Source organism: Chinchilla lanigera, unplaced genomic scaffold (assembly GCF_000276665.1).
Source record: "Chinchilla lanigera isolate Chin_1 unplaced genomic scaffold, ChiLan1.0 scaffold00076, whole genome shotgun sequence".
Lineage (NCBI taxonomy): Eukaryota > Metazoa > Chordata > Mammalia > Rodentia > Chinchillidae > Chinchilla > Chinchilla lanigera.
The window spans coordinates 10909213-10921576 of record NW_004955477.1 but is presented as its reverse complement, the minus strand read 5'-3'; the positions used below and the strand labels follow the sequence as shown (position 1 = coordinate 10921576).

At 46.8% G+C, this 12364-nt stretch overlaps 1 protein-coding gene across 5 annotated transcripts in view; it reads left to right on the top strand.

Annotated features, from left to right (window-relative positions):
- The window catches only part of Tubgcp2 (tubulin, gamma complex associated protein 2), a 23621-nt gene extending 11257 nt beyond the window's left edge, over positions 1-12364 (top strand). For all 5 annotated transcript variants that reach the window (XM_005402058.2, XM_013503035.1, XM_013503037.1 and 2 more), the window contains 12 exons: positions 581-788; positions 1100-1299; positions 1580-1769; positions 2556-2701; positions 3323-3503; positions 3927-4107; positions 6317-6489; positions 6680-6808; positions 7506-7626; positions 8279-8422; positions 11085-11248; positions 12084-12364. In XM_005402058.2, coding sequence (XP_005402115.1) covers positions 581-788; positions 1100-1299; positions 1580-1769; positions 2556-2701; positions 3323-3503; positions 3927-4107; positions 6317-6489; positions 6680-6808; positions 7506-7626; positions 8279-8422; positions 11085-11248; positions 12084-12225 — 1979 coding nt within the window. In that variant the 3' untranslated portion in view covers positions 12226-12364. The remainder of the gene's footprint in view (positions 1-580; positions 789-1099; positions 1300-1579; positions 1770-2555; positions 2702-3322; positions 3504-3926; positions 4108-6316; positions 6490-6679; positions 6809-7505; positions 7627-8278; positions 8423-11084; positions 11249-12083) is intronic.

The window sequence follows — 12364 nt, the reverse complement described above, 5'->3', positions numbered from 1 at the left end:
ACATTTAAAAATTTATATAAATATATTTTTAAATGCGATTTTATATATATATATATATATATATATATATATATAAATTATATATTCCTAAAATGTAACAGTGAACTTAATTAATGAAAAAGAAGGGCCTAGCAGTCTGGGTATGGTGGCATACATCTGTAATCACAGCTGTTCTGGGAGTCCAGGCAGAACTGAGGAAAATTTGCACCCAACCCGGGCAACTGCAAAAGACTGTCTTAACATAAGTTTTAAAAGGGCTGGGATGTGGCTCAGTGGCAGAATGCCTAGCATGCTTAAGGCCCTGGGTTCCGTCCCTGGTATGGTTAGGGGTAGAGGAGAGCATGCAGAAGGCCCCACTGCTGTCCAGGTGCCTGTCCTGCCACCACAGGGTTTGGTGTTTGTCAGTGGTTCTACAGTGAGACCCACTGAAGCAAAGGGTAGCAGTTCTCTTCTCCATCCATAAATGTATAAGGGGGGTTACATAAAAAATGAATGAGAGCACAGTCATGGTCAAGTCAGTGAGATTGGCGGTGGTCAGAGGTGGTGGAAGTCCTGGAATCCAGTAGTGTCTGCCTTGCAGGAGCACTGCCTTTGGCCTCCCAGGAGTCAGCAGTGGTGGAAGACCTGCTCTACGTGCTGGTCGGTGTGGATGGCAGGTATATTACTGCTCAACCTCTGGCTGGGAGGCAGAACCGTACCTTCCTTGTGGATCCCAACCTGGACCTGTCCATCCGGGAGCTGGTGAACAGAATCCTCCCTGTGGCTGCCAGTTACTCCACTGTGACCAGGTGGGCCTGCGTTTGACTAGCTTCGTGTCCAGTCCCAGAGCTTGCACTGTGGAGGGGAGGTCAGGTTTCAACTCCTGAGTGGAGCTCTTCCTGGCTTGTGACTCAGCCCAGGCCTGATACAATTTGAAGGGCTATTGTGTCACTGATCCCTGTTCAGATTCACCACTCTGAGTCCTATAGGCTCCTCTCTAGGGATAAAGGCTACAATGAGTCATTTCCTTCCTGGCTGAGCATTGGACTGGGAGTATTTGAGCTTTTATCTAAAAATGTAACTTGCTCCTTTTCAAGGATGTCTAATGTATTTCCTGTAGGTTTATTGAAGAAAAGTCTTCCTTCGAGTATGGGCAGGTGAACCATGCCTTGGCGGCTGCCATGAGAACCTTAGTAAAGGAGTACCTTATCCTGGTTACGCAGCTGGAGCAGCTGCACAGGCAGGGCCTCCTCTCACTACAGAAGCTCTGGTTCTACATCCAGCCAGCCATGCGCACTGTGGACATCCTGGCCTCTCTTGGTATGTACCCACCTGATGAAGTGCAGCAGGTGGCAGGGCTCAGTGTGTGTAGGAACAGTGATACCCAGCCTTTGGCTGACTACTGTGTCTTACTTTCTGGGCCTAGTGTCATGAGGCAAAGCTCTGTTACTTCCTGTTTTAATGATTTTCGGGAAGGAGGCCCCGGACACTGTTCTTGATTATAGAAACACGTCCAGTAAAAAAGGTCGGGGTGAGCTAAGAGAGGTGAGGATAGTGTGTAGATCTGTTTTGGCAGTAAGCCACTCTCTCCTCCCTGTAGCCACTTCAGTGGATAAAGGCGAGTGTGTAGGTGGGTCGACGTTGAGCCTTCTCCACGACAGGAGCTTCAACTACACAGGGGACAGCCAGGCACAGGAGCTGTGCTTATACCTGACCAAGGCTGCCAGTGCACCGTACTTTGAGGTACTGGAGAAGTGGATCTACAGGGGGATCATCCATGACCCCTATAGGTAGGGTTCCATAGGTGCCTGGATGATACCTGCTGCCCCGTTTCTCAAAGAGTGCTGGCCTTAGTGAGAGCAGACACTGAACACATACCCTTACACAAAAATACACCCTAAGCCAGGGAAAGGAGTCTCCCATCACTTGGCTGCCTTTCAAGACATTATTCTATTGGGTGAAGGCTGTTAAGATCCTTGGAGTTGAGGTCCTAGAGTCCTTAGTGTAGGATGAACATATTTTTATGTTCATGAAAATATTTCTAAAGTGTATGACATATATGACATAGAAGTATATATTTTATTTTCATTATTTTTTATGCTAGGGATAAAATGTTTCTAGGGAACATTGGGCCTTATGCACGCTAAGCATGCATAAGCATGCTAAGCATGTGCTCCATGACAGAACTGCAATCCCCATACATTTCTTCACTAATTAGCCAAATAACAGAGTCTGGTGTGGTGGGTATGGCAAGAAATGTAGCTTCCAACTTACTGCGTATAAGTTATTCTTGAAGTTCCTTTGGTGGTGGTCCACATACCCAGGAACAAGTCATTTTGTAGCCTGTACTCACAACAGAAGGGTAAAGATAATTAACTTCCTGTCCAGCTCTGACCTTGGTTAAATGCCTTCACCAAAAGAGGTTTATATACTCATTTTAACTCACTATGCAGAAGTAACGACAGTGGGTTGTACTTGCCTTAACGGCATGTTTCTAGAAGCATGCGGCTAGTTCCTGTGTCACTTAGGGCTGTGCTTGTTCCATGGTGACCTGAGAAGCTGTCTGTGCCTTCCAGTGAGTTCATGGTTGAAGAGCACGAACTGCGGAAGGAGAAGATACAGGAGGACTACAATGACAAGTACTGGGACCAGCGGTACACTGTGGTGCAGCAGCAGATTCCCTCCTTCCTGCAGAAGATGGCGGGCAAGATCCTCAGCACGGGTAACCTTACACACAGTGCTTATGCACAGGGCCAGCTCCTAGCCCTGTGCTCATGTGGAAAGCAGCCTCCTGTGCCAGGCTACTGGATGTCAGTGGTTCCTCGCACGCATTGGCTTCATTCTTTCCCCTGACCAAGAAACTGTCTCGCAGAAGACTTATATCTTTGGTCTTCTAAAACTCTGTTACCATTATAGGAGAAACCATCAGGGACACACTCCTGCCAGGCTGACCACGTTGATAGTCACTGTCACACAAGTTAGGGCCTAATTTAGTCACAGGATCAATGGTGCAGGGGCGTGGCACCTTGGAACTGAGGACTAAGCCAGTGCAGAAGGGGCCAGGAGATGATACAGCAGCCTAGTTCTCAATTTATTTTTTCAGTTAATTTCTATGCTGTTAATTGGGAAAATCCAGATGTGAAGAGCCACTGCAAGTCACAGCAGCTGCTGCCTCAGTCCTTACAGTGGCAGTTGCATCTTTCCATATGGGATGAAGTGAGTGTGGGGCTGATGTGCAGGGCATGTCCAGCCTGCTACCCAGTGTTTGACAGAGTGAGATTCCAGGCCTGAGACTCAGTTTGTGCAGTGACATTGTAAACCTGTCTTTCTCCTTCTCTTTCAGGAAAATACCTAAATGTGGTCAGAGAATGTGGTCATGATGTCACCTGCCCTGTGGCCAAAGAAATTATCTACACACTCAAAGAGCGGGCGTATGTTGAGCAGATTGAGAAGGCATTCAACTATGCCAGCAAGGTGCTGCTGGACTTCCTGATGGAGGAAAAGGAGCTGGTGGCCCACCTGAGGTTGTTCCTTACTCCATCCTCTGGATGCTGCTTACTCTTCTAGCACAGCAAGTGGAATTTGCAGAACATGGGCTAAGATTAGACTGTTCCTTCTGGCAGCCCTTTTGTCTTTGTAAAAGTAGGCAAGTCACCTTGCTGTCTGTAGTCCGAGGAGCTAGCTCCTGTGTCACCCCCACCATGGGGTTGTGAGCTGGGTGGTATCTGCCACATGTCCCTGTGTCCCAGAGGTCCTGCCCCCCCATCTTGCTATGGCCATCAGACCCCTCAGCTGGCAGCACCTCTTCTGCCACAGCCTGACACAGTGGTCCCATGCCCCACTCACTGAAAGCTGTTCACACCCACTCATTTCTGTGTGATTGTTGTGCTGAGGTACTGGAGTACTGGCAGGCACAGTGCAGGCTTAGCACATCCCCCCTGGTGCAGGTCCATCAAGCGCTACTTCCTGATGGACCAGGGAGACTTCTTTGTTCACTTCATGGACCTCACTGAGGAGGAACTCAGGAAACCAGTGGAAGATATTACTCCTACACGCCTGGAGGCTCTGTTGGAGCTGGCCCTGCGCATGAGTACTGCCAACACTGACCCCTTCAAAGACGACCTCAAGGTGGGTGTAGTGGGCACTGGAAGTGAAAAAGCAGCAGGGCCCAGTGTGTCCTTCCTTCATCTGGGCGGTACGCTGGTTTGCTGTCATCTTATTGAGAGTTTCTACATCTGTGCTCACAAGGGGTATCTGCCTATAGTTTCCTTGCAGCCTCCTAGTCTGGCGCCATGTGAGGTTGTGCTGATCTTGTAGTGTGTGGGTGTGGACGTGTCTCTCATTATGTTCTTGGAAGAGTTTAGGAAGCATGAGTTCTGTGAGGTTGGCTGAAATTCTTCAGGAAGCCTTTGGTGCTCATGGCACAGCCTTCCTTGGTGAAGGCCATTCAGATCGGCTCCCTCAGGAGTTAGTCCCCATGCCTTTGTGTTTCTGGTGTCCATCTTGGTTGGGTCCACTTGCTGGCATATAGTGTGTGGACTCATGGCCTGGTAGTGAGAGCTCCACTTTAATTTCTGAGTTCAGTGATTTGAGTCCCCTTTCTTCCTCAGTGTAGCTAAAAAGTTTGTCAGTTTCACTGATGTTCTCAAAGTACCTAATCTTGGTTTTGTTGGTGTTCTCTGTTTTGATCTTTATTATCCCTTTTTTCTGCTGGCTTTGGGTTTAGTTTGCTGTTTTCATACTTTTCTTAGATTATAAAGTTAGGTTATTGTTCAGAGGTGTCCACAATTGCCGGTATCCCTCTGAGGACTGATATCACTGTCTCCTGTTAATTTTTATTTTGTGGGTTTTTTTCTGTTTTGAATGATGTTTTTGTATTTATTTCTGGGGTTTCTTGGTGCCTGGAATTGAACCTAGAACCTATACTCCAGACCTGTTTCAAGTTACTTACTAATTTCCCTTATGATTTCTTTCTTTGACCTATTGTTTGAGTGTATTTAATTTCCACAGATCTGTAAATTTTCTGTTTTTTCTGCCTTATTTCTAATTTGAGCATGTTGTGCATAGAGAATATCCTTTTATTGAGACAGGGTCTTGCTTTGCAGTTCCGACTGGCCTTGAACTCACTTTGTGATCTACACTGGCCTCAAATTTGTGGTGATCCTCCTGCCTCAGCCTCCCAAGTACTGGGATTATAGGCATGGGCCACCACACATAGCTTGAATACACTTTGTATGATCTCGGTTTTATAAAATGTATCAAGACTTGCTTTGGGGCTTCACGTCCTAAGGAATGTCCAATTACACTTCAGAGAGCATAGGTTCTGCTGCTGCTCTGCAGGTGTCAGTAGGTGTGCTGTGCTGCTTAAATCCTCTGAATTGCATGGTGGTCTCTCCACCATGTCCCTAGAACTTCATTCCTCCTTTAAATTCTGCCCTTGTTTCATACATTTTGGGGTCCCTTGTTAGCTACAAAAGTAATTTTATGGGGTACATTAATTCCTAGCAGTGGAACCATTGGATCAGAATATAGGGCTTTAACAGCTGACCTCACTGACCTCACTGGAGCTGTGTGAGGCCCTGGCAGTGTGGGTGAGGAACATCATATCTGTTCACCTGATGTCCACATCTGTGTTCCTCTAATGGTCAGGAAGTGTGTCAGTTGAACATCCATTTCTGTGTTAGGAGATGGTAAGCACTTTCATCCATTCATGACCTATTTGTGTTTCTTTCTTTATTCTTCATCTTCACTTTTTTTATTATTCTTTATAGGGATCTTCCACATTCTCCCTGGTATATAATTACTGCTTAATAAATACTTGAATAAATTAATACTATACACGGTGCTGCTTGTGTATAATTGCTGTCACATCTCTCACTAAATATGCTTTGTCTGTCAGCTTAGGGCTAGTACCTTATGGAAAAAAGTTTCAATCTTAAGGAATGAGAGTTTATATTAATTTCCCTGGGGTTTCTCATTAGTACCATGCACTGCAGTAGAGGGGCATTTAAAAAGTAATTTGTCTGGATTTTTCTTTTCAGTTTTAATGAAAAGTAGTTTAGGTTTTTTCCTTCATTGTACTTTCATTTAAACCCAGGGCCTCATATACACTAGGCAAGTGCTTCACCACTGAGCTAGAACTTTTAGACCAATTTTTGAATTAGGATTTATTAGTAGGTGTTTGGCTTTTTAATGTGGCCTTTCTATATTTCCTAAGCAGTTGTTGGGCACCTTACTTGCTTTTCCAAGTTATGATACAGGGATAGGTGGGGGTCAGGGATGATTTTGGCCTTGTCCTCTAAATATGTGATGCTCTGTTTTATTATCTCCCCTTAAGATTGACCTGATGCCTCATGACCTCATCACTCAGCTCTTGCGGGTTCTGGCCATTGAGACCAAGCAGGAGAAGGCAATGACCCATGCTGATCCAACTGAGCTCACGTTGAGTGGCCTAGAAGCCTTCTCTTTCGATTACATTGTCAAGTGGCCCCTCTCCCTGATCATCAACAGGTGAGGACGTGGCCACTTGGAGACAGTTTCTGGATGTCTCTTCAGGATTGCAAGAAACAGGAACTGCCCACTCAAAGCTGCCTCATCCTGTAGGATCTGAGGGGGCTACCACTTTCTGGTGCTCTTGGTTTAGGCTGTGAGAGGACAGGCCATTCACCATTCAGCACCTCTGATGTGCCCTTTTTTGCAGGAAGGCACTCACCCGCTACCAGATGCTCTTCAGGCATATGTTCTACTGCAAACATGTAGAGCGGCAGCTGTGCAGCGTCTGGATCAGCAACAAAACTGCCAAGCAGTATGCACTGCACTCAGCAAAGTGGTACGTCCTATTGTGGCCTTCTGGTTCCCTCCAAGGGTGGTTTCACTTCTTAGACCTTTGGAAAAAATAATTTAAAAATCACATTTGTAGTTTAGTTTCATGATATGTCAGCTTTTGTGATTTGGCAACATAGCACTGCTTGTCACTCTCAGTGAAAATTGGCTGTGTCCCTCAGCCTTTTCCTGTGGTGACGGCACAGCACTGACTACCTGGGTCTTTGTGGTAGACACAAGCCTTTCAGGAGCCTTTGTTCCTCTTCCTGAGCATACAGAGTGGCATTGTGCTGGGAGCTACTCTCTTCCCCTGGGACCTTTTGCATATTGGTCTATGGAACCAGGTGGTGTTAAGACTGCCTCAGTAAAGCACAAATTATGGAGTGTGCCTTTGGGGTCATTCCCTGTATTGGTCAGCCACCAGCTGAGTGACTTAGTTAGCCAGGGAATCTGTTCTGTGTTTCTCCAGCAGGTGCTGGCTGGCCCAGTGCCTTCTGGGCAGGACACTCACTGGACAGCGTGATGCAGCCAGGGATGGGAGCAAGCATCCTCCTGCTCCCTGTGTCCATGCCATTATCAGTGCATAGGCACTATGGGCATGAGAGTCCTCCGTGCTTGGGGAGGTGCAGAAGCCATCAGCACATATTGGACACTATAGAGATGCCAACCTTATATCACTCTTCTGTAACTGCCCCTGCACTCAGGTTTGCTGGTGCCTTCACTCTGCGGCAGCGAATGCTCAACTTCGTTCAAAATATCCAGTACTATATGATGTTTGAAGTGATGGAACCAACCTGGCACATCCTTGAGAAAAACCTGAAGTCTGTGAGTTTCTGCTTCATGCATGGTAGCGTTTGAGAAGCTCTTTCCCAGCCAGGTGGTTTCATAACATCATTCTCAGTCACATACTGACTGGGTATCAGGGCTGCTATGAACATGTGCACAGCCTTACAGCCTCCTTCCTGTTTGAAGAAGGGAAACCAGAGTCCTGTTCTTGTGTGCAGACAGTGGTGTTTTTCCACAGTGATTCTTGTGAGGGAGACAGCAAGAGGGGAGTCAGGGCTAAACAGAGAAGTTTTCCCTCAAGAGACCATAGGTTCATTTAAATGATAGAAACATACAAAAGCAGTGTACTCCTATAATTGCAACACTTGGGAGGCTTCGGCAGGGAGATCACTGCTAGTTCAAGACCACCCTGAGTCACATAGTGAGTCCAAAGCTAGCCTGAACTACACAGCAAGACCCTGTCTCAATAAAACCAAAAGAGGAGAAGCAGTATACAAAGGGGGCTAAGGATATAAGGATGTAGCTCAGTGGTAGAGCACTTGCCTAACATATGCAGGGCCCTGGTTTCAGTCCCTATAAATGCAGAACAAAACTGAAGTGTACAAAGGCAAAACTGAAGGCCATATGTAGAGTATCTTCTGTGAAATCTAGAGAACAGGCTCAATGCTGAGTCTCAGCCCTTTCTTCACAGGCCTCCAACATTGATGACGTCCTTGGCCACCACACGAGCTTCTTGGACAACTGCCTAAAGGACTGCATGCTGACCAACCCTGAGCTACTGAAGGTCTTCTCTAAGCTCATGTCTGTGTGCGTCATGTTCACCAACTGCATGCAGGTAGGCAGTATAGACACATGCAAGCAGACGTAAGCAGATATAGGTAGTGTGGGCATCAGTTGTTCGCTGCACTGGGACGAATACCCAACACCTGCAGTTTAAAGGAGAGGTTTATTTTAACTCATGGTTTTAGAGGATTCGGTCCAGTCCAAGACAGAAACTGCATGATGAAAGGGCCTGGTGGAAAAATGCTGCTTAAGATGGCAGCCAGGAAGCAAAAAGACAAGGATGGAGTGGGGACAAGAATACACCCTCCTATGACCCAACTATTCCTTTTCTAGCTATCTCCCTGAGAGAGTGAAATACATCATATTACAGTGATACATGCCATGTTTATAGTAACATAATTCATACTAGCTAAGGGACTAGCCTATATGTTCATCAATAGATTAATGAATAAAGGAAATGTATTTATACACAATGGAGTGCTACTCTGTTCTATAGAAGGATAAATATGAATTGTTTATAGGAAAATGGATGTACCTTGAGAACATAATACTAAGTGAAATAAATCAGACACAAGCTTAACTATCACAATTTGTCTTATATGAGAAACCCAAAGCATAAATAATAAAAGCAAATGAAAGGGTAAATAGTAGGAAACAGATCTTTTGCAAGTGGAAAAGGGGACCAAGAGAGGGAGAGGAAAAGGAGAAGAAGGCAATGTAAAAAGAATTAAGATGTGTTAGGTATATGTACCAACTCCCCACAATGAATGTAATCATTATCTTCTGTAAACATGTACTAATAAAAAGTAAAACTCGGGATAAAATGGAATACCCCCTTCATGTCATGCCCCCATGCTCCATATTCCCTTACCAGGCCCCACCTAACAGCACATTCAGCGGTGAGCTCATCAGTGGTGTCATCTGCTGATGGTTATAGTGCCCCATGATCCAGTCACCTTCCAAAAGCTCCATCTCTCAGCTCAGATCTAAGTCATCAGAGCAACCCTGTCCCACACCTCCTGCCCTTACAGAGCTCCTGGGTCTTCCTGGCCAGTAAGTTCCTTTCTGAACAAGGCTTTCTTGAGGCCCTGCCCTGATGTGGCAGAAGCCACCTAGTACTGCTGGATTACTCTTACTCTGTGTTCTCTCTATGTCCCTGGCCTCTTTTTGAGTGTGTTTATTATTTTGTCAGACTTTGAGCTATTCAATTCAGTTAAGTACTGTTTGGACACTTGTTACAAGTAGTTGCCGAAAGATGAGTGGTTGTAGAAAATGAGTATCAGGTGGCAGAGGTTTCAGCCTGAGGAATGCTGGGCGGGAGGGTGATGGGGGGCCTGAGGAGGGAGCACTTTCCACAGGGAGCACCTTGAGGAGGGGTCAAGCCATGAGAGGTAGATGTATCTGGTTGTAGTTTATGAGGAGCACGAGTGGTATGGACTCCATCCCTTAGGAGCCTGTATTAAATTCCCAAATAGGGGAACATGTGGAAAAAAAACTGTCTTTAGAGAAATCCATTCACTATCTCTGTGAAAGATAGACCTGGGAATTCTGTAGGCACAGCTAACCCCTTGTACCTACAGCCCTCCACAGGGACATTTGTGTGTCCCTGAGTCTGCAGCGTCAGCCTAGCCCACCTCATGGGGTGTGCTGCACCTTCAGGGACTTGGCATTTCACAGAGCCTTGTGGTTAGAACTGACATGACTCTGCCCCTAGAAATTTACACAGAGCATGAAACTGGACACTGAACTGGGCCAGCTAGCATTGGAGCAAGGCACCATCCTGGGGCTGCCCACAAAAGCCAAGTGGGCCAAGGAGTAACCCAGAAGGAGCCTTCCAAGAAGGTGCATGGCCTTGGAGTTCATCCTCCTTCTCTCAGTTGTCTGTGCAACAGCATTAGAATCACAGCACTTAGGGAGACTTTCTGCCACCCTTTCAATGAGAAGAAAACTGTTGAAGTTGGTTCCAAACACGGGCTCAAGTGTCTCTTCTCTGTGGTCTACTCCCCACCTCATCCCACTGGGCTCTGGTGTGGCCACAGTCATCTATGGAACAGTATTGTGTGGGCCTAGCCTGGGGCACTATTACTGATTAGTGCCAGCTCTGATAAGAAGAGACAAGTGGTGCAGGTGAGCTGTGTCTTTTGAGGTATAGGGCCAAGAGACATGGGGCTCATTCTGATGTGACAAAAAGAAGACAGGACAGGGAGTAGCAGGGCCCCAAAGCTAGGGGCAGTAGCAGACACAGGTCATCCCCATTGCCAAGTAACCAGGAGAACATGGCATCAGCTTGAAAGTCTGACCTAAAGAGAGAAAACGCAGGGGATGGCACCATTGAAGTCTTTGTCCCCTGGGGAAGCCCCCAGCATGGAGGGCACTAGTTACCTGAAGTGTTTTTTACCATGTGCTGTGGCCTCAGGAATTTTTTGACACCATAATTTCTTACCCTTTATCACACAGAAAGTCCCAGATCCATTTCTTTTATTTAAATAGAGGGAAGAGGGGCTGGGGATTTAGCTCAGCGGCACAGCGCCTGCCTAGCAAACACACAAGGTCGTGAGTTTGATTCTCGGTACTGGAGAAAAACCAAAAAGAAAAAAAGGAAAAAAAAAAAAAAATGAAAGGAAAAAAGATCCAAACAGATCTGGCTCAGCACAAAAGCTAAGATGCCCATCCCGGGAGCTGGCACTGCTAACTGCCTTGAGCTTTGTTTCTAGCACCTGGCGGAGCCTGTGGACACCCCTCAGATGGCTTCTGGCTTTGAGGCCACCATCAATAACTTTGACAAGAACTTTTCTGCTCATCTGCTTGATCTGCTAGCCCGACTAAGCGTCTATAGCACCAGTGATTGTGAGCATGGCATGGCCAGCGTCATTTCCAGGTATGCATTGCCACCTGCGTGCCCACCATGGCTCTCCTCCCAGCTGTACAGCCCAGGCCTGCCCACTTCTATTCACCATAGTCTTTGCTTTCTATAGCCCCTGGCAGTCAGGTCCCTTTTGTTGGCTGAAGACAATGGAAGAAGGGTTGGCTGCGGGCTCAGGGAAGACAGTAGCTTGCTCATTGTTAGCATATGGTTAGGAAATAGGCCCCAGCTTTAGCCAAGAGGTGCTGTCCCTGCATTGCTTTTTAGAAGGTACTTGTTTGTACATTGAGAGCACCTGGTGCTCTCTTCCACCCACTGACATCCTGGTTTCTTGAATGGAGGCTTCTGAATTCACCTACCACAGAACTGCGAAGTTTCTCATGTCTGGGACACCCTCAGGGCCTTCCCCCTATTGGCAGGTGATGCTGGGGTGATGGGAGTCCCAACATCTGAGGACTGAGACAGAAGTCTGCATCTGTGCCCCTGGCTGTGTCCTCCTGGATATGATTCCACTAAAATACTTGTTAGGAGCTCTGCTGCTTGACTTTTAGTTTTCATGTGTGTTTTCAAGGCCTGATCTGGGTATTGATTAAAGCAGTGAAGGCTATGTAAGCTGAGGCCTGTGCATGTGTATTGTGTGTTGGTCGGTGGAACACACTCCCCTCACCCTCAACCTGGAGGAGGCCTTGACTTACCTGTGTTGCTGATTCTTAAAACTGTGTAGAAGAAATGGGGCTGCCATCGTGGCCACATGTGGCAGGCGTGTCTACACCCATGCACTTCCTTAGCATGGTAGCTGTGCTTCACCCTTTGCAAGAGGATCCCCAGCTCTGTTTTCCCTCTTTCACAGGCTCGATTTCAATGGCTTCTACACAGAACGACTGGAGCACCTGTCTGCAGAAAGGAGCCAGAAAACAGCCCCCCAAGTGCCTGTCCCACGTGGGGCCCCCACACCAGCACCAGCACCCAGAGTGGCAGTTACTGCACAGTGAACCTTGACCACGGCTTGGAGGAAGAGTTGAGGGCCAGTCAGTGCTGTGATGCAGTGATCTCAGAACTTTTAAATCAGATGTTCCTGGAACACCTATGTTGTGTGTGCTTTTACTGTTTAAATATTAGGTCTGAATTACA